General features: G+C 40.2%; 1 protein-coding gene across 1 annotated transcript in view; it reads left to right on the plus strand.

Annotated features, from left to right (window-relative positions):
- The window catches only part of ctnnd2a (catenin (cadherin-associated protein), delta 2a), a gene marked incomplete at its 3' end in the record, with an annotated part of 234,759 nt that overhangs the window by 170,452 nt on the left and 36,449 nt on the right, over positions 1-27,858 (plus strand). Inside the window, exons 14-16 of the mRNA XM_083995112.1 lie at positions 5,378-5,591; positions 14,389-14,575; positions 25,930-26,047. Of these exons, the coding sequence (XP_083851238.1) occupies positions 5,378-5,591; positions 14,389-14,575; positions 25,930-26,047 (519 nt within the window). The remainder of the gene's footprint in view (positions 1-5,377; positions 5,592-14,388; positions 14,576-25,929; positions 26,048-27,858) is intronic.

Consider the following 27,858-nt stretch of genomic DNA (forward strand, 5'->3'; position numbering starts at 1 on the left):
GGAAAACAATTATTTAAACAAGCACCTTTTGAATTGTCATAAGAGATTTTCAATCAAAGTGAGCTACGCCATCTTACTTAACATATGGTACACTATGAATGTAGATGGCAAATATTTGGTATGAGCTGTCATCTGAGGACTTGCTTGCTGTTTTCCAGACAGACACAGATTGTAGGAAGCATGCTGAGCAGTCACAACATGGCTGCCATTTGTTGCTAAAGAGATATTTTGCAGGTGCAAATAGTGGAGGAGAGACAGGAGCAGAGACGGCGCTGAAGAGAGAGTTAAAAAGACAAAACGTTCCTACTGTCTAGGATCATGTGATCGGAATACAGTTCACTGTCACAGGAAGTCTGTGGTATTATTAATCTATAATTTGTTTACTTTTGTGCACAAAATCCACTAGACAACCCGTCCACTGTGCTAGGATGGATTTGTGAGTTTTGCTCTTGTTTAGCTTTAACAGCTCTTAACTTACCAGTCTAGAGGATACTGTAGGTTGTGAGTCTACATCAAAATTCCCTCGTTTACTCGCCCACAGATGTCTCCATCAGTGGAAAAGTGCTTCTGTTTCTGTCTCATCTTTCCCTGTACTGAAGAGAGCATGCACACCAGCTTGATCTTTATAATGACCCTGGGAATTTATAACAGAGCTTTTTATGTTTCTGTATAAGCGTGGCATTACTTCTCCCAAAACAATCAAGTTAAAAGGACCATGGCCTTGTGTGATGATCTGCCCAGAGGGACTTCTCTGTGCTTGTCTGTTTCACTCTGTTTAAACACTGTTGTCCACTTGTGTTTTGGTATATTTTAATGGCTTACAGATGCTAGTCTATTCTAAAAAAGTACATTTTAATCTTGTTGGTTTAACATTTAGTGGTCAGTCAGTGTGTGTGGTTGAGGTCTGGCGTCTGATCTGGTACACACATCACACACACACGTCAGACTAAAGTTCAGTTACATCAGTAATGCATTTTGGGTAGCAGCCCTGTCGATATTTATCCACCAGACCGGTTGATTGGAGAGGAATGTGCCCCCTGACGCTGAGCCATTCTCTACCACCAGCTCCCCAACCCTCTACATCCTTCACCGATATGCATTGTGTGTTTCTTTTCCTCACCTCACATATTTTCTACTCTCTGGCTCCTCCACTTTACTCTGATACCCACTCTGCTTTAATTTCTGCAGTCCTGTTTAATTATCCAGCATAAATACAGAGGTTTTGTGGGAACTGGAGACTGGATCTGTAGACCATGAAGTGTGCAAACTGCAAGCTGTAAATATCTCCTCGGCAGGCATCAGCATGACAGACGGAAAAAGACACAGCAAATGATCCATAAATACGACAATAACACTCCACGCTTCTGTCCCTTCTCACACAGTGCATACCTTATGTACAACTGCCACTCTGATCACTGTGTAAAATATTGTGCAAACATTGAACTTTCTTTTCCAGTATAAGTTATTTAGGTGTGTATGCTGAGTTGTTCATCCCTGACAACTTAAATTAAAAATACTTTCATCTGTTTTTTTATTCTTTGACATAAGCGGGCCTATATCAAGAGGAGAAAATGTTCTTGTCGTGTCTTTTTTGTGTCACTTAAGCATAACAGTAGTTAATCCCTCACCTCAGGGGTTTCCTGTCCTTCAGGTAACCTGCAGAGAATGTCCCGGGTGCCTGGTTGGTTCTCTTTGGTTCAGTCGTCTAACGTGCTGAGAGGTTGCTTTACTAATCCATCAGTCACTCTGTAACATTTCCCCTCAGTCTCTATAAACTATACATGTATGTACTCTTAAAAATGAATCCGCACATCTTCATCAGTGGGCATATGTTAGTTACAATCCGCCGGGGAACACCCACTCTGCAACAACACATGAACCTGCATAGTCTCATATTGGGACTATTAAGCACTCTTTGTATCCCCTGCTGTGATGAGTAGTGGGTTTGTGTTTTTCTCTGTTGCCTTACTCTTCAAACAACAGATTAAAGCCTCCAGTGTGTTTGTCAGGGTGGATCTCCACCAGCTGTGTTTTTGCTTTTGATATCATTGGACCAAAAATGAGCCATCCCCCTATTTCATAAAAAATAACAGGTAGCCATAGGTTAATACCACATTTGGCCTAGTTTACATTAGTCTAGAGGGATTTGTTGGCCCAGGGCAATGAATGTAATTTTCCGGATGTTGAAAGTGTAGTTAGCGCCAGGCTAGGCTAGGCAAGGCTTTATGTCAGAGAAGAGACATGCATGAAGGGTTGACAGGTGTGTCGCAGCTTCAGTGTGTTGCAGATCACTCCTGACGCTCCATATGTGGTGACTCACACGCCCTTGTTAGGTTTCACATGCCACCATCACAGGTATGTGTCACCCATGTAGCCCCGCTGCCAGCTTTTAACGCCGGCGGCACCTCTGATTCCCACAATCCCAGCTGTCACCACTGCTAACTGTTACCACGGCAATGCTGTCGCTATGGGTTACCAATAGCCGTGGCCGTCGCGGAACAGCGGGAGACAAAAGACAAATCAATCTGCGCTTCTAATCTTCTTTACATGGAATAGAGGAATAGGCGCGGAGGTATTGGCAAGCCTTGTAGGTAGCTCAGAGGCAATACAAAGTAATAGCACTATGGCTTTTATAGAATAACAGATTAACTGTGACATGAGCATAAAGAGAGAGAGAGGAGAAGAGCAGAGATCAGCACAGGAGAAGGGATGGAGAACAGAGGGAGGAGGAGGAGAGGAGCAGAGGTGAGGACTGGAAGGCATAAGAGGGACAGCAAATCAGGGTAGGGAAATTGTGTGGCCAGTGGAGCAAGGTTAGTTTGCCATTCATTGCATCCCTTAATCCATTTTAATTGAATAGATAAGCAAAGTCATTTTGCTCGATAAACTCTTGCTGTGTCATCAAACACCTCCATCCTCTCCCTGCCCTCCGTCACTTTCTTAAGCTTTGGTTTTCTCCTTTCAGCCTCATTCTCTCCTCCTGACCTGCATCTGTATTCGCCGTGAGGAGATAAAACTTCACTTGCACTTGTAAACACTCATACTGAAGCGTGTGGGTGCACGTATGTGTGTGTGTGTGTGTGTGTATCTCTGTGTGTGTTTTATGGCTGACTTGTCAGATGTTTGAGGTTACCCTCGGAGACAAAACAATGAGTGCCAACGATAATCACAGGAAAACACTCTGAAGTCTATTTATTGTACTTTACTGTTCCTGTCAACCTGTCTGAGTGTTGAGATCCACCCATCTGGTGCCGCACGATGAAACAGATACTAAGAATTATTTCCTAGGACTTAATGTCCCAGGTCTGGAGGAGAGCGTGCAGAAAAATAAAAGCGGGTTTGAAGCAGCTTGATTATGCAGTTAACTGTGAAAAACTTTTTGTGAGTTATCTGGCTGAGTGACTCTGCAGTACTCCAGAGATTAAATGAAAATGGAGGCATAAAAGACAGATTCTCTCTCTTTCTTCTTGCTCTCTGCCTCTCCCCTTTTCACAAATAAGCACACACGTACACACAGTAAACACTTGTTGCTCCAGCCATGTTCCCCCTTGTCTCCTGGTGATCAGGGAAGCTTGTTTCTGGTGATTAGTACACCCCTGTTGACTGGACTAAACAGGGTCTGCTCTAAGCTCTTTGGCCCCCTAAGGCTGATGAAAATCTGGGCCGTGGAAGAGTGACATTGGGGGGTTCACACAGCAGCAGCAGCAGCAGCACAGGGAGAAAGCAATATGTGTTGCACCATGAGGGGAAGCCATTATGTTTAATGCCAAAGGGGAGGGCATAATGTGTAACACCAGAGTGCCCTCATTGTGATACCTACTGGGCTAACAGTCCTGACTGCTTTGTCTTCTCTCTGAATTGGGATATAATCATAAATCTCCACTGAACAGCTTATTTTGTTTCTCTCTCTCTATGTGTTTGTGCATAGGTCAGATACAGCAATACATAAACAGGTATAATACAAAGGGAATATCTGACAGTATACATGTGCAATTTTGAGGTGAGATGAAAACCTCTACTGCCCTGAACTGAAAAACGAATCCACTTCAACGTTTCTCCCTTTAACTCTCCAGTACCTACTTTTTGGTGGAAGGTACTCGGGTTTTAAAAAAGCCAAAACAGAACAATTATTCCCCGGTAAGGTGTCGGATGTACCTAGAGATAAAAATGACTGTCCAGTTGTGCCAGCCAGGAGGTTTCTCTAGTATTTTAAGGTTTGATGTTTCACTATCTGCTCTCATACCTGTTAAAATTCAGTCCTGATTATCAGATCCATTGTCATTTGAGTCACTGAACAAACCTGAGACATGGTTGGTGATTCATGGGGTCTGGAGACTGACTTCTGTGGTTCCTACCATTACTAATGGAAACCTTTTACAGACCCAGTATATCATTATCCTTGATTATATGTTACAATTGCCAAGCGAAATGTCATGGACTGCAATTTCACATGCGGAAAAATATGTGGATTAGCAATTAAAATGTTGTCTGCATTACTATAGGGGTAGGATAAAAGATTTTCAAACTCATAATTACTTTATATTTATATATTCATTTCATACAGCTGAGTATTCCACTGTGTCCTCCAACCTGACCAAGCATACAGAAGTGGCATGCAGTTACTTTTACAGATAAGGAAACAGAGCCAAACAACCTGGATACTTTGTGTTCAGCTGCAGGTCGGCAAGTTGGCAAGACCTTGACTCTGGTTTTGAGGAGTTGTAGCAATATTTGCTGACATATAGCCTGAGTTGCATTACTACATGCAACTTTTAACGCTTTTCTGAAGCCTCAGTAATAATGGGTTTGTTGTGACGCACTTGAGCCAAACAAACCAAAACAAGTGCAATGAAGATGGAGACACAAGGTCAGCTCACTCCAGTATACAGAAGTTCCATAATGTACAAGAATATAAGAATTGAAGAATTGAAGTAGGTGCAAAAGTAAAAAAAACTTGAGAAGCAGCACATGAAGCATAGCAGGCACGTACTGTAGGCAGAAGAGAGGTAGAAATACACTTCATTTTATGATAGATAGAGCCGTTGTCACTGTTCTTTTTCTTCCCTTGTCATTGTAATTAAGTGCCATTTTATGAAAGCAGAGTCATTAGCTCTGTCGTAGTATGTTTAATTAGTATGTGTCGGGTTGTTAATCTAATTGGCAAGACTCACAGATACTGTAGGCTACGGACTGTGAACACATACCATAGTGACAGATCAACCAGCCACTGACCACCAATCTTTTTCTGTTGGTGTGCATTTGTCTGAGTGTGATACTTTACTCTGTCTGACTTATTGATGATTTGATTTTTTTTAAATATATATAATTCATTCAAGTAGAAAACATGGCATTCATTTTTTATTTGGTTTCTCCTCAGATCCGTAGACAGGGAGGAATTCAGCTGCTGGTCGACCTGCTGGACCACAGGATGAGCGAGGTTCACCGCAGCGCCTGCGGAGCCCTGAGGAACCTGGTGTATGGCAAAGCCAACGACGAGAACAAAGTAGCTCTGAAGAACTGCGGGGGGATTCCTGCCCTGGTTCGCCTGCTGAGGAAGACTGGAGATGTGGAAATCAGAGAGCTGGTCACAGGTAGGGTATCTGGGACAAACAAACTCCTGAACTCCCTAGCATGTAGCCCCATGGTGTAGCTGAAGATTTTTTCCAACATAACTCTACTTCTCTGGGCTGAGTAGAGGATGAAATTGCATATGTGCAGTATGCATGTGCACATGTTTATAATATGTGGATATGCAACGAGCAGTCGGACTGTTAAACATATATACATACTGTATGTATAACACACTGACACAGTTTCTCAACACATTTTATTATCTTATCCATTCCGATCCATTCACATGTATGAGGGATGCACACATTCTTGCAAATTGCATGATTATAAACTCTTTACAACAGAATATTCTAGTTCAATGTGATCTTGACACAGCTCATTGTTCTTTTAGCTAAGTCATGTATTTTTTTATTTTATTTCTACATTTATCTTTCCCTTCACTTCAAAGACTATAATTTATAAAAGGTTACTGTTCACTGCAGAAACGAAGGCCGTTCTTGTCGAGTTGTTTTAGATGGATGAACAGTTGAAGATTCTGCTTGAATGATATTTACACACTGGTAACAGATTGGGAGGACTTGGAGCCATGACCTCTGGCAAGAATGCAGAATAAACAGGGAGGCAGCCAATGATTTATTGAAGATAAATTCTTTAGAAGTCTTATGTTACAGTATGTATGTGCGGCTCTTCACTTGTATTTCAGATGGGCACTTTTTTGCATGGTACAGGTATGTGCCCATTTTACGTTTTGTAATTGCCGGCCAATATTGTTTTAACCTTGAGGGTGTTAACAGTATAAGTTACCAGCACCCAGTGCACACACATCCACACGCAAACTTGAAAACACACACTCATGCAAAGACTCTCAGATGTAGATATTTGTGTAGGCAGCAGATGTATAGGTTAAGTTTCAACACCCACGTACTGTAAGCACACACACATACACACACATGCACACACACAATGACAATTTGATCTACACTCTACACTGAAATATATTTCCAATATGCTTCCCACTAAGAATTTAATATTCTACTTGAGCCCCTTGGTGCAGAAAACACTAACACATGCACACTAACACATGCACTGCATCATTTTCTGTCTCACACAAACACAGAGATGCTCACACTCACACACACATACACCACCACCACCACCACCCGGAGCGTATATGTAATCTCAATGTCCAACTAGTTATTTTCCAGCATGACATTGGTGCTACAGCCTCCGGACAGGTAATAATGATGAACCGCTGTGTGTATGTGTATGTGTATGTGTATGTGTGTGTGTGTCTGTGTGGATGTACTGTATGTGTGTGACTTGTATTTGGACATGTGTGCCGAAGGATTCAGTCTGTAAAGGTGAAAGTATGTGATACAAATGCAATTCAGAAAGTAATAATCAGTGTCATACACAGACAGGCATTAGATCAGCTCCAGTCAGTGTTGGCTTCAGTTTATATTAAGTGGGTGAGCTGTGACCTGTGGTGGCAGATCCAACGAGCGGGGCCAAGAACAAGCACAATGGCTCCCATGACACAACATAAAAGAGTCATTCCTTTTTCTCTCCTCCTCTCCTGCTCCTTCTCTGTCATCTATTTTTCCTACTTTTCTCCTATGGTCTCATGTCAATCTCACCTCTTCACACTTTTTTTTTCTCTCTTTCTCTTTTATCTGTGCACACTCCATTTTGATTTTCCGTGTGGTTCACAGTGTCTTGCATCACTCTAAGCTGGACTTTGTGTATCTGCACTTGTATCACCATTGTTTCTCCCTCTTCGCTCATACAAAAGCAGCTCTTTGTTGAAGCAGGTTAGTCCTGAGATGAGAGAGACATGTGCAAGCTCATACAAGATGATTGGACACTTTCAAAGATAAAGCACAAGCACGCTCATTCACCGGGCCAAGTAAATTCAAATAGACACACAAAGTCACCCCTCATGACACCCGTGCACATGCACACACGGTATACTGAGATAAAGTCGATGGGACCCCCTCGTGTTCAATTTGACCTCTGATCCCATTGTTTCTCAGCAGGACGAACTCATCTCCAAGCACACACACACATGCACATTCAATCATCCATCCCTAGACACATCCCTATAGGTCACTCGCTCTCAGAGAAGGAGACCACAACAGAAACTGTCAGCAAGTCAGCAAGGAATTTTGTCCGAGCCCTCAAATGTTACTAACAGGTCACTGCAGAAAAGTAGGAAGGAAGTGTTATATTTTCCAGACGTGATGGAGAACTAGAGAAATTAGGGTGGATTGAGAAAAGAAAAGACTGTCGACTGTCGACAAGATTATACTGAAATACAAATTTGAGAAAGGAAGTGAGGAAGGGAGGTTATGAATGAAATGAAGCAAATTGGGGAATCTGATAAATAGGGAGGATAAAAATGAGGGAGCAAGGACAGACTGACTAAATGAAGGAGGAAGGAAGACTACAGGAAAGAAAAACAATAATGTACGACAAAAGAAGGGTAAGATTACTAAAATTCAGTGAATGTTATTTTACCAACTCATTACCACATCCTCAATGCAGAGACCCCTGCTGCTCTATAAACCAGGCTTTTACTCCAAATGAAGACGCGAGAACGTGCACCAATCAACATTGGTGGAGGGAAACATTTGCTGTCGACGCTAAGTTACACATATTAGTGGTGACATTCATCACACACGCCACACGCCCATAGGGACAACCTGGCACCTTGAAGTATATCACTACAGTGCTGGAGAGACTAAAAGATTAAAAGCCCGGAGATGGAGTGTGTGTATTTTTGTGCGGCCTGTAAGCAGATTAACAAATGAATTAAATGCACCGCAAGTCATACTGCATCATGTTTGAGCTCTTATATTTATAACTAGTCATCATCTCATATAAACGCACACACAAACACACACAGAAATTCTGCCTCCCTCTCCCGTTCCCTCACTCTTCTTCCTGTCTTTGCCCTTTTCTGTCTCTCTCCTCTGCTTCTGGCAGAGGGAATCAGTGTCATGCATGACTCTAGCCTGTTGTCTGTTTACTCTGGCACTTAGCATTGAACTTTACATTTCAATCGTTTTAATGCCAGTACAACTATGTTTTCAAGTCTATCCTCGTTTGCCTTATGGGACACCCCTGCTGGTGCAGTGATTCACCACTTTAAACTGTTGCATAATTACTCGGTAATTCAATTAGGTGCATGTTTTAGATTCATTATGTCATAAGTAGAAGAGGGTAGAGGAGTGTAACAAGCTAACATTGAGTTTAATGCTGCACAGGCCAACAACACAATTCAATTTGTCTGCTGTGATGCAACGATTGTGTGGTCATATTATTCCTATTGTTTGAGTCAACTTCAGATTCTAAAATAACACTGAAATAATAGTGAATATTATTGATTACTGGTAACAGTCAGTTAGATTCCAGTTTGCAACACAATGAATGGTACTTATACTACTTAAAAAAGACAGGGACAAAGGGCCAAGTGCTGTTGGACTGACTGCTGTGTAGTAAATGTATACTTTGAAATCCCTTCTTTGCAAATAGCATAACAATGTCTTTAAAAAGATTTATAGAAAGAGCTATCCTTGTTATCTCTGCATGGACGTTCAGCAAGAGGGCAATGGATCTATTGCTCAGTGAAATTACATTCTACTCAGAGCTTGACCTTCATTACTAATTGGTGGCTAAATGATTTGAAAGCACACAAATAGCAGTCAGTGACCACCAGGGATCATCAGAGCCAGTGGCGCATAATCAAATGACATCAATAGACACAATCCAAGTACTTGACTCAATGGGAGTGGTTGTGCTAGAGTCATGACAAAACACCCTTTGCTTTATTATCTGATTCTTGTCAGCTTCATTACCGTACTTTCCTGTTCTCTGTGATTAAAGACCTGGTATAGCTCTTGGGAAATGTGTTTTATTTTTGTTTTTGTTCTTTTTGTTTGTTTGTATGTTAGTTTTTTGTTTGTTTTTTTGGTGACCGGAAAAACCTTCCCCCAACAATTTACCTCCCTGTCAGTTCTGTAGTTTAAATTTAAACAAGCTTTATTGGCTTCCTGCATCTCAACATGAGGTAGATAGGAGAGAGTCAAAGCTTCCGGGCCTGTCAGTCAAAGTCTGGTCGATGCAGAGGCTCTGGGTGTCAATAGGAGATGCTATCCTTACTGGAGGGCTCACCTTGAGGCAGTGGACCATGGCGTAACCCTGCTGCAGCGCCTGCTGCTGTCTTCTCTGAAACGGTTGCTAAACCGAGAAGTGACTGCCAAGGAAAGTCATAGTTTGAAATAAGAAGTGCAGTTTATGTGAAGATGACAGTTTTTGAAACTGATGAGACTAACGACTAATGTAAATTATGGATAATATCTGATATACATTTTATTCAATAGTTTCCACACCAGAGTTAGAATCAAAATAGAGACTAAAAACAATCCAACATAGTGAAATAACACTGCCACCATCCTTCACTGGGGAATTCATTACCTCTCTTTACTCTCCCTTACTTCCAGGGATGGATCACTGCTCCATGCAGATGTCCAAATATCTGTGTCCCCACCACTGTGTCTCATTTTTGTCAAAGTCACATTCATTTAAGGCAACGCTCATAATATTTTCACAAAAATGCTCGAGGAGAGGGCTTCATCAAAGTCATTACCGGTATTCCAGTGGGGAAACAAGTTACCTTCCCAGACTTGAATCTTTTTTTTCCTTTGCTGCCTCTGTACTGTAAAATTCTCAGTGTCCTGCAGAAATTTCACTGCAGCATTTTCACTGTGGGAGGCCCTGGTGGGAAGGAAGCCCTCAGTGCAGCCAGTAACAATTTACCCACAGTACAAGGACTTTACCTTCTGCTGACAAGTGTTTTCTACAAACCCACTGCAGGAAGAAAAGCTGTTTGACCCTGAGGTAAAGTCAGCGGTTGCTAACCTGCAGCCACCGAATGTCATCCAAAAATCTGTGTTTATTTTTTTGATTTTTCATTCACAGATTTTTGTAGACACATTAGCTATGTAATTTGTCGTCTCTGACTTTTCTCATCACCAGGTTTTGACCCCGCAGCTAACTAATTTACATTGCGCCGCGCAGATGAAGGCTGTTTAATAAAACATCGCCACTTGAGGCCTAACAGGCCTCACTCTCCCCTTACAAGTCATACTCTCATTTATTCATGAATTCATGCAATCATCTCTCCGATTCTCCAAACCACACAGCTCCTAGGAAACTGTCTGTCAAGCATCTGAGGGGATCTAGTCTGAGGAGGAAGAGAAAGAGATGAAGACAGAGAGAGATAGAGAGAGGGAGGGTCTGAGAGAGGAAGAAAACATAGACACGCACTCAAAGGCTTTAGCATGATGTCATTGCCTGCTGGTCACCTGATGTTATACCCATAAGGACACTTGGTTTAGTGAAGCGTTACAGCCCCATGTTTCTAGAGCGGGCAGGTGTGTGTGTGCATGTGTCAGTCATGAATTTGGCCAGAGAGGAACTGTGAAGAGTCTATTGTTCATTCGTGCTTCTGCTCAATCTTTGTCTCTGTCTGTAAAAGATGAACATCAATACGTGTTTTTGTTCACCTGTTTGCGTGTTTACTGCCCAGAGAAGACAAAGAAAGGCAGGAGAGTTTGCTGACGGCTCATCAGTGGCAACATTGTTTTAACGTGATTGCAATCACACACCGACGGTTCACCCAACCACTCGATGTAACAGACTGACACAGGGAGAAAGAGGGAAACAGGAGAGAAGGACAGAAAGAGATGTTGGAAAGCACTGAGGTTTATTAGTGAAGTGTTTCTGCTCAATATGTGTCTTCACCTTCAGTGAGGGGGCCACCAAGTACATCTGTTTGAGCTGGGTTGGAAAAGAGTCTATGAGAGGAAAGCGATTGAGAGGGATGACGAGGAGAGAGACTTGAGATGTGAAACAAGAGGCTGATTAGTGAAAGTGAAGGCTAATGTTGGCGTGTTCCCAAACACATCACACACACACACACACACATACACAGCCTGAGTGTAAGCACTTGATTGCTGCAGAATAGCATACAAGGTCATCGCCTTATTATCACTCTCCTCTTCTGCTCCTCTCAGACACACATACAAATTGCCATCTACCATCATTCTCTCACCTTCTTTTTTCTCTTTTTAACTTTTCTCAACTTTTTTTTTCTCTGTTTCATTTTTATACTTGACTCCTTGTCGCTTCTCAGATTCCTCCCCCTCTTTCCCAATTAATATTCTTTCACTCGGTTGCAGTCTAGTAAAGTATAGTTTTTCCTTACAATTAAATTTTGTTAATTGTTCCCACACAATATTTACCCATGAAAGTGTAATATCTTTGAGGCATTCATCAAGAAGTATTTATAAATCAATGGGAGAATTAAAAATCAACTTGTCTCCTCACAAGCATTACTACGGTATTACTGCTTCATTGTTTTTATTCCGTCACACAAGGCTAGAGACGTTATGTTTTCAGAGTGTCATCTATCTCACTCTTGGGAATGCGACAGCTCAAGGGGGCAGTGTCAAAGTTGCTACAAATATTCGCTTTGACTGAAGGTACTAATTAGATTTTGATGGTGAAAAGGCAACATCACTGTGACATCATTATGTTTGGAAACACATCTGAATGTGATTCAGTGCTGTAGCTCAGTAACATGAGATTGAGACCAAGTTTCCTGCAACTTGAGCAGAAGCAAACAACCATGAGGCAGACATTTTATTTATTTATTTATTTTTTTTAACATTTCTCATTTTGTTGTGCAACCTTTTCTGTTCCTCCTACTATAACTTTTGCTTGTCTTTAATGTTGTTCTCCTTCTCTGCCTCGGCCTGATTTCCCTCCCATCCCTTTGTCTGTCATTTGCAGATTGTCAGTATGACTGACACTAGCGCGGCACACAGTAAGGCATCAACACTGGTGTTGCTGCTGGTGACGCAAAACTGGCTGCCATTCAACGCCCAGGGCTTCTGTGGCAGTTTGAATACAGTGTTGGTAAAAGTAAAGATTATGAAGCTCGCTTCATATCCATTATTGAGTGGCACAAGTTGCCCGTGTTCTTTTCTTCTTCTTCTCTGTTTGTTAGCTACTGTTAGTTTTGTTCAGTCAATTATATATGCAGGACACAAGTTGTGAAAATGAGTTTTGCCAGTGTACTTCTTCAGAGTAAAAAATTGTGTGTGCATAATTTGTTGTGGAATGAACAGAGGATTTTAATTGTGTGGTAGCTGTGCAAGTGAATGGCATCTGTCATCGAGGACCTGAGAGTCTGACACCAAATTAGTGAGAGAACGTGACTTTACTCAGAAACAGTTTATTCTTTATAGTTTGTTATATTAAAACTTGTTACATGTCTCCACTGTGGTTTGAATCTATTGCTCCTAAACCATCACTCACACTTCTGCTGCTTTCTGCGTCTCTGACAAGCTTTCTATTTTCATGCCTTGGGTCTCTGTCACCTTCTGTCCCACACATTTGTATCTTATTTTATCACTGTGTCTGTTTTCATATTTCTTGCTGTCTGTAGGGATGACCACTAATTAACATATTTAGAAAGTGAGAATTCTGAAAAAGCGTGTGTGTGTGTGTATGTGTGTGTGTGTGTGTGTGTGTGTGTGTGTGTGTGTGTGTGTGTGTGTGTGTGTGTGTGTGTGTGTGTGTGTGTGTGTGTGTGTGTGTGTGTGTGTGTGTGTGTGTGTGTGTGTGTGTGTGTGTGTGTGTGTGTGTGTGTGTGTGTGTGTGTGTGTGTGTGTGTGTGTGTGTGTGTGTATGTGTGTATTCAAGTGCGTGACTGTGTGGTTTGTATGTACATGTGTGTCACAGCTGACCAACAGGGCTAGTGTTGTCAGCAGTCTGTGAAGAGGCATCTGGTATTCCATCTGACAAGAAGAAGGAAAATGTGTTTGTGTGTGCATCTATGTGTGTGTATGCAGTCTATTTGCCCTTGTGGGTGATTGAACATTTTCTTTATGTACATGCAATCTTGCAAGTTTTTCTGCCAGTTCGGGTGTGTGTGCATTTATCGACTATATGTCACTGCATATGCTTTGAGTGTATTTGTATGTGTACTCTGTGAAAGATGATGCACTAGTGGACTCGTTAATTTCCTCAGATATCACAGGTAGATTATAAAGTCGGATTTCAAAGTAAAAGAGTGAGCGGCTTTCTCAAAAATGATAAAAGGAGATGTCATCTTCAGACTGCATTGCCAGACCTAAAGTACCTTCATACTTCACTGTGATGTGCCTGTGCTGAGCTCAGAATCCTTTTCTAGCAGGTTTAACAAAATGTTTTCGGTTGTTTTGATTCCATGGACCGATCATAACTGACCTGACCGCAGTGATTGCAAGGAAATGTATTTCCCGTGACATCTCTGAGAGGTTAATGGAACCATTTGCTTTAAAATTCCATAACCTACGTATTTATAAATGGCACGGAGAAAGTTGACAATGATTGGAAATGAAGAGGTGAAAATGAAAAGTGGAAAAGAGTGTTGTACTCGCGTAGTCAGGCTGAAAACATGGATCTGACAGCAGCATCAATAGAAAGATTGTTACAAAATTGTAAGAAGGCATGTTCACGATAGGAAACCCTACAGTATAAAGACATAATTAACTGTATGATCTGATCTTAAAGGAAGACAACTTACCTTCCTTTCTATTATATAATTAGAATAATATCTTATTTATATACATACATAATCCTGAAATAAGGCAGCATTATTGGAAATCAATTATCTTCTCTGTTAATTACGTCGTTACATTGTTTTCTCTGCAGATTTCCTATATTATTCTAACAATTTTCTCAATGTGTGATTCTTTGCGTACACAGGTGTGCTATGGAACCTGTCATCATGTGATGCCCTAAAGATGCCAATCATCCAGGATGCCCTGGCCGTCCTGACCAATAGCGTCATCATACCCCACTCTAACTGGGACTCCTCCCCCAATCACCATGATGACCGCAAGCTCCACCTCCACACCTCCCAGGTGCTGCGCAACGCTACAGGCTGCCTCAGGTAAAAGGAACACACAACACGTATCAGCCTACTATAATCGTGCCATACTTTATTTATTCCTCTTTGTATTTATGCACACCCCCTGTATACCTTTGCTATATAATAATAGTTAAGTTAAATTATATAAACACCCCGATAATAACTGGGCTGTTGGAGGGAAATAACAGGGGGATAAATGCTTCATTTGTAATTTGTAGTAAAAATAAATATTCTGATTTCCATTACAGGAACAGCTTTAAAACCTTTTTTCTCTTTCTTTTCCCTTTAAATGCCACTCATACCCCTTATTTCTCAGCATGTGTGTATGTCTCAGTGATTAGCTGAGTTCCATCATGTGACCAGTGCCGTAAGCGCTGGAAAAGCTGCACCTGTCAAAAAATCAATGCTGAAAATTGTATCATTTTCAATAATTAATAGGTTCTACTGTATGTCTGGGTCTGAGTGGAACATCATCTGGGCCAGATGTCTGATTTATTTTAGAAAAGAACAATTTGCCATATACTGTACATACGGTATTGTACTGTATGTGTTGCTACTTTCCCTCTCATTCTTCTCAGCAATACAGTATAGATCAAATTGTTATGTTTCTGATTTCTCCCTGACGTGCTGTATGCATTATTCACCGTGGATTTATTAAGCTCCACAGTGCATGTTTGCAGTGTGTGTGTCTGTGCCTGTGTGTGAATGTGCAAGTTACGAGTGTGTGTGTGCGCAAAAGAGTAATTCATATATTATCTACTGAGATTTAGAAGATTTACCATAATGAGAGTATTTTATTGTGCGTGACAATGAATCTTGTCTGTTGGAGTCCTCACTGCTGTGATTATATATGCATATATTCACAAATCATAAACAATAGTTGCTCCTCTCTCTCTCTCTCCCCCTCACTCATTCACTCTAGCGCTCTCTCCCACTAACTTGTGTGAGAGACTTGTGGTAGCCATAGTAACAGCTCCCCCACTCACATGAAGACATTGTGTGTCAAGACTTTCTTTTGGTGCATTGTGCTGATAAAATATGGTCTTTTTGTTGTTAAAGCTTGAAATAACGAAGGCCAACTTGGGGCTTTGTGGATCATAGTTTCTATTTGATTTTCAGAAGTCTGAGAGTTTCAGTCAACAGTGATAAACTCCACAAATAAATGGTGTTTATGAAAAGGAGTTTTATATCGCTGTGTTCAGTTCCTACACGTAGTGGAACTTATGCCCCAGAAAGTCACCTGCAAGTCTGTAAGGCCATATCAATACAAAAAAGTAAAACAGACACTAATTTTCAATGCTGCCGTTTTAAATAACAGTTGTCAGTTTCAGTCTGTGGACACACCTGCATGTGTGAATCAGCCAAATAGACCAGGTGCACACAACTATCGCCCTACATGAAGCGTCTTCACTTCTCTTGACATGATCTCACACTTACAAGAAAGTCAGTCTTACAAAGTCTTACAGTACTGGGAATACTGAGAAGGACCGACTTTTTTCTCAGTTGTCAGTAAAAGGGTTGTTAAGGGTGTGTTGTTTTAAACTGTTGCTGCTCCAAGGAATTGTGGGGCAGCATTGTGTCCTTTCCTACTGTAAACGATGGTCCTATTCTAAAGAAAATAAGACAGGAAGAATTGAGGCTCTTTTCTTCCGCATTGAGAGAATTGGACCAGCTCTTGTTGTGGCTGCCACTTAGATACTTCCAGGTCATTTCACTCAGTTTGGAACCTTCCCAAGCAACAAAAACTGTTTGACCGCAACCATTGATTGGTATAAAGGGGCCCAAATTGTGCCAAGAAAGCACTCCCCACACCATTACACCAGCCTGGGCTGTTGACACAAGGCAAGTTGGGTCCATGTGGTCGCGCCGTTGGTGCCAGATTCCTGCCCTACCATCTGCCTCAGGAGGAGCTTAGATTCACTAAACCAGGCTACGTGTTCCTGTCCAGTCTTGACCAGCCTGTGTCCACCGCAGCTTCAGATTTCAGATCTTGATGGACAGGAGTAGAAGTGGTTGCCATCCATTGAGTTTGGGCTTCAATTTTGTGTTTTTTGCACTTAAATCACCTGAAGATGTTACAAATGGATTCATAAGTGAGAAGACCAGACTTGTTGGGCATACTATGTATGGATAGCATGTACAGTACAAAATAATTCTTAGCTGGCCAGTGACTTCCCAATGAGGCTGAACCCTCATCAATAAATCAATGTAACAATACCGTGTTGTTGTGAAATATTAATACCACTGCCAGTTTTTCATGGCAGTCATGTAATGACAGTTCATGTGTACAGTTAACCGACCATGAAGAAAATAATCTCTAAGATTATTTTGTTGATCCAAATATTTGCTCATGTGATACAAGAGAGATGGAGTTTGCAGAGGAACCTTAACAGAAGAAACTTAATGTTATTAGAGATAAGTAAATCACTGTCCTAAGATGATATGTCGATGACACAGACGAGGTGTGGCAGAAGACTGTTTTAATCAAAATCCAGAGTGTTTTCAAACTCTTTGTAGTAAAAATGTTTGTTGATATGATTTACTGAACAATTCCCATCTGAATTTGTAGTGTAAATAAATAAATAATAACAAAGAAGAAAATTTGACATCTAATATAATACAGTATTGGTAGATCCGCTTTCAAGTCCTCAACACTTTGTTAATTTGGAAGAAAAAAAGAGATTACAGAAAAATCATTATTGTATTTGTCAGTTAGCCATGTAGCACACACAACACATTACCCTGCACAAACACACTATTATACTTGTGATTTTTAATTCTGGTTGTGTGTTCTTGAATGTGGTTGGCACAGAAAATGGGAGATGTGATCTTTGATCCCATAAGCTGCATTTATTCATCTATGTACACACAGACACACAGCAACCCCTCAGAGGGCTGTGGTGGTGGAGAAAAGAAAGTCCCTGTCCACTTGGCCATCTTTCCTTGAGCTGTGTACTCAATCAACCACCAGCAGCCTCTGCATTAAAGCTCACATCAGCCGCTTCGCAGGGCTCCCCTCAAGTTGTTTCCAGTGGTTATCTCCAGCTATTGAATGTCTCTCAAAAGCATTTCAAATCCATTCTGAAGATGTCACAAACAGCTTTCTCGTCCATATTCACATAGGTTTGAGTGTGAAGTGTTGTTCAATGCCACTGAAATATCAGAAATGTTTTTTTTAGATAGAATAATTGTTAAATGCATAAGACAAATCATGGGAGCGCATATCTGGGTACTTGCACAGCATTACAGAATATAGGAAGATGTGATTATGAAGTTATTCCTCTGTGTAATATGTGGAAAATTCATTCTCATTTGCAGTAAGAAGAGGTTGCCATTTGTGCATTACAGATAATGAGTTTTTTATGTTAGTTGGGTTAGGTAATTTATAAAAATCTGCAATAGACAAATTGAATTTTTCTGTAGATGTTTCTGGTTCTTAAAGCCCAATGAGCTGAAATGATTTTTCATTATATGTCACGCATGTCTAAGCTTTAGTAATACCTACACAGTATAGTATTTCGTATTATTTTTGGCAGTGTGTGAAGGATCGTCATCTTTAAAGTTTAAACCATGACAAAAGATAAAAGAAAGACAGATCGGAATGAGTAGTTAAATGAAATAACAAAAAACACATTTTCCCATCTAATCCATTTTGGTATTTTAACTTTACCCATACATACATACATACATACATACATACATATAGTACGTATATCTACTCTTTCTGTACTGTGGCAATAAGAGGACTCTCAGATAAACCATTGAAATGATAATGTATTTTACCAACTAAATGCTATTGGGGGCTCAAGAAAACTATACTTAGTGATTTGAGGTTGATAATTTAATAGCAACTCTGAATGGTTGATAAGATTTGTTTAGTGTAAGACTCGGATCATTTGTGGTGTTTTTTTGTTGTTGTTTGTTTATCTCAAAGCAAGATATATCGCCTTAAACTTTTAAGACCAAGTTATCAGTTTTTGCCTGTGATGTCTCCAGACTTTCTACTTTGTGTCAAGTTTATTATTTCCTAACTCACTAAGGTGTTTATAAGACTTTAGTGTGTGTGTGTGTATGTGTGCGCGAGCATGCGTGTGCACATGTATTTGCGAGTATGTTCCTCTACGGATGCGGGGGAAGACAAATGATGCTGTCAGTGCACTGCTCCACTCTGTGAAGTTAGAGATCAAATTGTAAAAGCTGGTAAAGGAGGAGGACAGCGGAGCAAAGGAAAAGATGGCTAAAAGTTTGAGAAGATGAGAACAGAGAGAATGTGGAAGTGGTGAACAATGGGAAGGAGAGACTAACGGGATCTCAGCGAGGGAAGCTGAGACGCAGAGTAATGAAGGTGTTTCTGCTGCTCTCCAGGGCTGTTTTCTATCTCACTATCTGTTCTGGGTGGTTAAAAAGACACAAGGCCACAGTGTTCAGGTCCCAGTGTACCCCAGCTCAATTTCAGACCTCTCACCTCTCTCATTACCCCTTCGTTTTCTGTGCCTGTGTGTGATACAAAAGATATGTGCATGGCTGATGTGTGAGTCCTGCTGTACGTGTGCTTTTTGCGTGTATCTGCATACATGAGCGTGTATAGATTTGTGGTCACTGAAAAGCCGGGGTATTACACTGACTCAATCTTAGAAATCACAGTCGGTATGGGGGAGTTGCATATGGTAATGGAAATGGACTGCTGTCAGGGCATCACGTGTTTCCATTATGGGTGTGTGCTAGTGTGAGAATGAGTAATTTCATGTGTGTACTGAAGGTTCATGTGTGCATGTTTTATATGTGGGCCAAGTAGCTAATGATGCTGATACATATGTTGTCAAATTGGGTGTTGGGCATTAAGACTCCCTCCCTGTTCACACATAGCCCCCCCCCTCTCTCTCTCACACACACAGTGTTATCCTCCCAGATACCACATCCAGAGTTTCCATATCCTCCGTCCAAGTGCCGTTTACCTCCCTGCAGGTCATTGGTTTACAGCCAAGCCAGAGAGAAAGAGCTCTCCAGTGTGTGCAGCCTTGATGCTGCACACGCTGTTTATGTGTGTGTGTGTGTGTTTCTGCACATATCAATATCACACACTCATAAACACCTTTAATTTGTTTCTTTTCAGACACCCACAGATGTGGGTGAGCAATAGGATGACCTATTAGACAAATCAAGAATACAGAGTGTGTGGTCACAAATGAGTTTGTTTCCATATTTATTCCATTGATATTAATTGGTTTGTATGCATGTGTGCGCCATCTGCCGATGACCCACTGCTGCCTGTGCCTGCTGGCCAACACACACACATACACACACTCACCAGCTGTTTGAGACAAAGTCACTCAGTGGTCATTTGTTCCTTGAGCAACATTAGAGAGCCATCTGTCTGAGATTCACTCACGTTCACATCTTTCCCATGTATGTTGCATGAATCTTCAAACCAACTATTGAAAGTGAAATGTGTGATATGGTCATTGGTCAGTGGCTAATTTCCTGAGTTACGGTGTTGCACTATTGCACAAAAAATCTATGTAAAATGAAAAATGTATAACCTGTCGACCAGCTTTTTAAACTATAATTGGTGAGACCATGCACTGTTAGAAATAGAAGTGCTAAGTAGAACCATATAAGGTTCTTCGGCTTAATCAGAAGCTGTAATGCAAGATAATAGTATGGTGGACCTACAGTAATGTCTCACCTTAATCAGCTGGATAGCTTATTGACTTTGGACTGGGAGGCTGGGGTTCAAGTCCCAATGTTACTGTTTGATCAAGAAGAAAAGGTTTAGTTTTATATATAACGAATAGATATGAAAAGTATTTGTAGTTGTAATCACAAGGAATTGTATTTTGCATCATTATTGGTAAATGTTATCAGGAAGTATGTTCCTGGTGGCACAGGATGTTATACCCATACTTTCAACAATCCTGGAAGAACTTTTTCTTCCAAAAAAAGGGTTCTCTGGACTGGAACTCTTTAAAGCAAATGGTTCCAGGTCGAACCTCAGCCCTTGTAGAAGAACCCTTTTGGAACCCTTATTTCTAAGAGTGTGGTAATCTCTGCCATGCTTTAATGACTACCAGTTCAGTTCCTGCAGATACCAGGAAGCTTGTTACTCAACATTTTCCCACTCATTTGCAGAAACCATTCTTTTCTTTTCTTTTTTGTCATAATACATATAAGGTTTTGATGATGGAATGTTCATACTTAACTGAGCTTAACAGCAGCTGATGAGAAATACAACAAGCAGGGAGACACACAACATCAACATCAAACATTTCTGCACAATCTTTTTTTTTTTACACAGTTCTCCCAAAAGACTGCACATTTTACTCAAATTGCATTACCACACCCAAATCAACTCAACTTTCTCAAATTTAAATTATATTTTTGCCATTCGATTTTTTAACCTTGTGTTCGCATGATCACATCATTCAGAAAACAGAGAGTTTGTAGCTGGAGGCTGCACTTTATCTTTGTCACGTGATGCATCTTCTCTTTGTTTTACTTTAATTGTACTTCCCTATACAGTAGCTGGCTGACTTTAACTTTTTTCAATTAGTTCATTCGGTTTATTTTCGTTTTTTATTTGTTCCCAAAAAGACATTTTTGTGTCCTTCTGTACTCTTAATGATTCTGGCCCAGCAGCACTCCAATAAATATTTTAATTTGTTTTTAATTTGTTTTTCCTGAAAGACAGCTCATGCCACACTTTTTCTCCATATTTCCACCCGAGATTTCCCACGAGAATGAGCCAAATGTTGTTCATTGCATTTTAGAAACACAGATTTTACTGAATATTACCATTAATGTCAAATTATATTCTTACTTGACTAGTACACCGTGTATTTTTCCAAACATTCTGTGGTAAAGTCGGGAAATTGCACTGGCACCAAAGGCACTTTCCTTTTACTCTGCTGCAGCTAAAATAACAACTGTTAAATTCTGAATGGGATCTTTAATCAAGTTCTGTGTCTTTTTGCTCAGTAGGTAATTATTTAACGATGCAGGCTAATGGGTTAGACTGAATTAATGAGGAGTGACGTTTGATAGGTTCAAGTGTAAGCCTGTAATGGACTCGTTAAACAGTAGAGATTACCAGTTAAATTTAAGGAGATTCACAGTCACCATCATTCATGCACACACACACACACACACACACACACACACACACACACACACACACACACACACACACACAAATACAGTATACTCTTACGATTAATGTGAATACCTGCATGTAGGTGCTTATGTGCATGTTTCTATAACCTATATAATTTCTAATATGTTGGAGCATAAAAATATAATAATTATCTAATTATGTTTAGCAAACATCAGTGGATTTCCGCATGTTGTTGTTTGGGGAGTAGGTAGGCAATATACTAAATCTGTGAATTTCCTTTACCTGAGCAGATAAATGCACAACCAACCAAATAAAATTGTGAATACCTGTTGTTTTGGTATGATGGTTTTAATACAATTTGGGTTATCAGTTGATTAAACTAAGTACTTAAGCAGTTGTGTTTAGTCTTCAAAAAACCCAGTTTGCTTTTGTGCTACAACTATAGCATAAAAAAGAGCTTCTTTAAAGGGCCTCAAAGTGGCCCACAGTGTTTTTATCTTTACCCCGACAAGGAGAAAGCAAAGAAGTAATGCACACTTTAATTAAGGCTCTGTATATGTTATACAGCCCTTTGTGGTGCATCCGTGTGTGCAAGACAAAAACACCCTATATGTTCACTCAAAGTGATATTGGATAACTTAATTAACTTGAAATTATTGTCCAATCTATAAACACAATGGTAGCAAGGACCTTTTTCAAGCACTCACTCTGTCTTGACAGAACACAGCATTCCCATTGTGTGAAGTTCTCTCACTGAAACATTTCTGTTGCACCGTCAGGGGCCTTTGCCTCCACCTGTGATAAAAAGTCAGATAAAAAAAACAAAAAACTTGATGCTAGAAATCAGCATATTCAAGGAGTGTTAAAGCAATAATATATCCACCCTGTCTTTTCTCACCAACCCACCTCCTGTCTTTGGTGCTTAAACATTAGTCAAGGTGAAGTATTTTCACTGTTGTGTTGTTTTATATCGACTTGACAGAGAAGTGTCTCTCTGCTAAGCGGGTTTTCCGTCCGCTGCCTGTTTGCCCATTAGCATTCAAAGTGGGTGAAAATGACTTGACCTTCTCTTGGAAGCGGGGAGCAGTGAACGTGAAGTTTTAATTGAGTTCTTGTGCCCTCCCCTCTGTCTCTCTTTTCTCTCTTTCTCATCAGTACAATAAATGATTAACCTCATGTTATAGACTAGTGAAACAGCTGTGATCTCTTTATTATGTCAATGTGATGGATGAACTTATCCATTTATACCATCACATTGCCTCCTCATTCATACCGCCATTGTCTGTCTCAAGTTTTTTTTGACATTTCACCTTTAAAGATTTTTCAACTCATGTTGCCAAACTTTAATAATTAGTTTGTTCATTCTTTTGATTTCTTTCTGTTTTGCTCGTTGATAAGAGGATCTTGCTGCACCACACTCCCTTATCAGTCAGACAGCATAATGGAGGTTTGGTACTGCATTGTCCTCAAACAAAGGTTTAATGTTAAACAACCACTCAACAGTAGAGGAATAAAAAAAAAAGAAAAAAAAAAGAGAGAGACGATGTGTAGCCATACAGCTGACTCTGAGATATTAAAACCCACCCACAGTTGTTATGTTAAAGACAGCGGTCACAGTGTTAAGTACAAGTTGACATTATTGGCTGAATCAGGTCCATAATAGACAGAACCATGGCTGCTGCTGATGATATCAGATTTGGTGGATGAGGAGAAGTTTGGTCCAAGTCAAAACTGTAATAACTTATAATATCGTATTTTTTTGTTGATTAGACAAATGTTATAGTATTGGGTTTCTCTCTATAGTAAAGTAAGATGCTGACCATACCCTGTGAAGTACCTCACAGTGATGTATGTATAATCAATTGAGTAAAAATGTGCATAATACAACATCATACTGTACAGTATAACACACACATGCACACATTCAAGCAGTATACTATGTGTAGTATTAATTTAACCAAGTAGCACATGAAGCAGCCAAGTGAAAGTTAATTGAAAGCAGTAAAGGTTTGAGAGCTCCAGAGGAAGTAAAGTGTGAGCAGAGGGGGGACATCAGTGCTGAAGTGGAGTCCCCTTTCAAATTAACTCACAGCGCTTTAAGAACTCAATCTCTTTTCTGTTTGTCCACTTAAAGACAACTGTGTTTGGTGCATTTAAACAAGGAACTATACGTAAGTGAAAACACACATTTAACTTTCTCTCTGAGTCATCATTTGCAATTAGATACATAGAATCACAACATAGTGTTTGTTTTTAACTTGTCTATATGATGATTTTGTCAGGTGATGTTCAAATTAGGATTTTAACAGCAGATAGAAAATGGTTTGGTTGTTAACATGCAATCTTGTTTGATACTGTTTCTTTGCCTGAGTGAATAGAAACTGTAGAAATGTGTAAATAAGAACAACTTTATTGAGAATTTGGCTGTACTGAAATAATGTATTTGTGATGCCAGAGAGCTGGAGACAAGTAAACATAAAGACCTGAACCTGACAGACAGACAGAAATATTGTAAATAGCATCCAACCACTTACTAAAGTAGTCTTGTGTAATGTTAGATTGGATCCCTCTGTGATAAACTGGTTGACCTTCAGCAGCAGTACTGGAATGAATAGTGGCACTCATGTGGTAAGAGAGTTGCATTCAGCTGTTCAGTTTCATCCACAGTTCTTCAATATGGACATGAAGATATAGCTAATAACCTCAAAACCACTACACATTCATCCACTGAACTGCTGAAGTGTACCTGCCTGCCCTAAGAAATACATACCCACTCTCTGTAACTGTCACTACACCCATAGTAACAACAGTTTTAGAGGACATCACTATCTCTTTCCATTGTCACTGTGCAGCTGAATTGATTCTGCTGAATGCGACTGTGAAAATTTATCAAGTTATTGGAGCACAGTGTAAAAACTGCATGTAGTACATTTGTACATATACGGACACACACCTACTCCACGTTGCTGATTCTGACCCTGACATTGATTTTTGTAAAGGATACAGAATGCTTTTGTATTGGATTGAGTACTTTTTGTTTTTTTAAACAGACTTTTAAACTCCACCTGTCCTTGGAAAATGAACTTCCAGAAAGAAATCTGTGCATGAAATTGCCTGTTTTTGTCTGTATAGTCGCAAGAAAACAAATAATACTCTGTTAAAATTATATCTTCCTTTTCCTACTTTTGAATTTACATAAATCATACAGTGCATAATGTATCTGTGTGGAGCCACTCTCTCCACTGATATTCTCTGGTCGATGGGAAATGTTAAGTGACCTTAAATCGTTGTTGTTGTTGATATATGCATCAGTGAACATTATTTATTCTTATAGAGTTTTATAAAGCAAAATAAAGAGTTTAAGTTTGCTGTTGTTCCAGTACAAGTCTCTGAATTGACCCTGAATGACCCATGGATTGAAGCATTGTCTAGTGTCTCCCCTTATTTTTCAGGTTTTTCCTTGAATTTGTCACTATCTGTACATTAGAGTGGAAGACTTGGCTGTTTGGGTGCTTTTTTTGTTGTTGTCAGTTTTAGTTTCAGACTGATCTCCAACTGAGACAATGTTCAGGGTCATTTCCTGCAGACAAAGGAATCATCGTCTGGTACTGAGCGTTTCTGTATCATAGACGGCTCCGTCTCCGTGTAGAAACCCAAACAGATCCAGCCCAGCACCCACCTGTACCTCTAGTTCAATTAAACTTCAATTCATATTCATATTTTCCCCTCACAACGTATTGGCAAAGCTGCTAATAATAAATGGAACAATATTGTCAAATTATCAAAGCAGCGTTGGTGTGAGTGTTGGCTGTGAAGTTCAGGCACCAACTGCCTCACTAAAGCAGCTTTTTTTCTTTTCATTTTTCTTTTCTCTTTTCTTTTTTTCGTTTTTTTTTTTGGACTCAAGTCAAGTGCTTTAAATTGAAGCGAGCCTTCAGGGCATAGATTGAGATGTATCCAGAATTTCTAATGCTCCCTTTTCAATTGTTTAGTTTGGGGAGAGCTGCCAGGTTTCCCAGTATCTGTCTCTCACTCATTCTCTCTCTCTCTCTCCATCCTCTCTCTCGCTCCATCTCTCCTTACAAGCTTTCTTTTTTCTTTATCTGTTCTGTCTTATCTTTGCTCCTCACCAACTCTTTCTTTCTCCATTTGTTTTCTCTCATTTATTTGGCAAACACACAGACACATGCTTCCTTACATGTGAACAAACACACACGCACACACACACACACACTGACCAGTAATCTTTCTGTGTGTGTTGCAGGAATGTAAGCTCGGCAGGTGAGGAGGCGAGACGAAGGATGCGGGAGTGTGATGGTCTGACAGACGCTCTGCTCTACGTCATCCAGACGTCTCTGGGTAGCAGCGAGATCGACAGCAAGGTGTGTGTGCGTGTGTTTGTCAGTGTGTGTGTGTGTGTGAGAGAGAGAGGGAGTGAGACAGTGAAAGACTGACTGTGCCTGCATGAATTCATTCACTTTTTACGCCCTGTTCAAACCACACTAGGCAATATTATCATACAGTAAATTTGTATTTTCATACTAAATCATGAAGTCAGTGTGCAAGAGAGTAAAGTGTCTCATCACATCTCTTGTACAGTAGATGACTGAAAAACTCGAAATCTTCTCAGTGCACAGGAGGTAGAAAAAAAAAACAATGGCTGAACCTCGTCTCACTGCAAACTGCAGCAACAAGAAAGAAGAGTTTTAGTTTTCAAGAAGCGTTCAATTCACTCCGGCTCATGTTTTATTTAGGGCAAATTAAATCCTCAAATTTAAAGTGTTGCAGCACTTCTTGCTGCCAATTTAGCTCTGCAAGTAGTCAAAGTTGAGTGGTTTTATGTTCACTTGTGTTTTGTTTTTTTATGTGTGAGGACATGTTCATGTTGGCGTATACTATAGTATATACTGCATGTGTGTTTGCGACACAGTGCGTGCGTGCCGGTCAATACTACATAAACAGTGTTACGGATGGCTGACTTCTCAAGGTCTCCCCGTCTCCCAGCCTTTCTAAATGGCCATCCTTAATCACTGTTTAACCGCCCGCCCCTCTCCACCATCTGACTGCAGTCACCAGAGGAGTGCTCAGTAACAAAGACTGATTGGCAGGTGAACCAGCAAGTGGCCACAGTTGCAGTGGTGATCCCATTAGCCACATGCTCATTTTGCACATTTTGTATGTCTTCCTGCCTTTTCTTGCTCATCTGCTTTGCCTAGATCTCCTCCTCCGTACACTGCCTGCTCATCTGGTCAGTACAAATACTAGAAATTACTGGTATATGAGGAATATACAGTATATTAGCTCCATTGTACCACTACTTATAACATCGGTCTCGTACAGCAAGAAAGCAGAAAGGGTTTTCGAATGATATTAGAGAATATTACGTGCCCATGTAGTTGTACAATCAATTCTGTCTCTTCTCGTACGCTCACATAAATTCCTCTCACCATTACTCTCTGTATTCTTCAGTACTTGACTCTGTCATCGCTGCTTATTAATGTCGCACAAAAATCCACAAGGTCAGAGAGATATTCACCATATGTAAAATTACAATTATGTTTTATAGCTGACTTTCTCATTGAACACTCTGTACAGATCACAGCTATTATTCTGTAAGTTTAACAGACTGCACAGTGTATAATAGCACGCAGCTTAAAGCCAATTAACAGATACAGTCATTTAAAATGATAGTGGAAGATTTAATGCACTAAGCACATCATTTTACTTAAACATTCAATACAATGAAGACGTTTAATACATTATTTGAAATTGTTATTTAACAGCGTGCATTATTAAGACATTTAACGCTGGTGAATTGATGTATGTTGTGAGCTTCAATGGCATTAAGACAAAACGACAGCTTTCAGCAACAGAAATGTCTGTTATTGATCTGTGTTGATTATCATACAGTTTTAAAAGAGAAAGAGAAAGAACCTGGACCCCTTCCTTGTTGTGGGGTTGCTGTTCTGTGACTGACGCCAACCCTTGACCTTCCTGGGGTAGAAGTACAGTACCGTGTGATCATTTTGAAATCTAAATCAAGAACCTTTTTATTCCTTAAACCACGCAAGCGTAAAAAAAATAGGGTACTGAGTAAGTGTGAAATAACAGATCAAAATACAAAATGTCACAGTGAATTGTAAATAAAACGCAACTTCTCCTACATCATTCTATAATAGCATGTGAATATAAT

This window comes from Trachurus trachurus (assembly GCF_905171665.1).
Source record: "Trachurus trachurus genome assembly, chromosome: 20".
Lineage (NCBI taxonomy): Eukaryota > Metazoa > Chordata > Actinopteri > Carangiformes > Carangidae > Trachurus > Trachurus trachurus.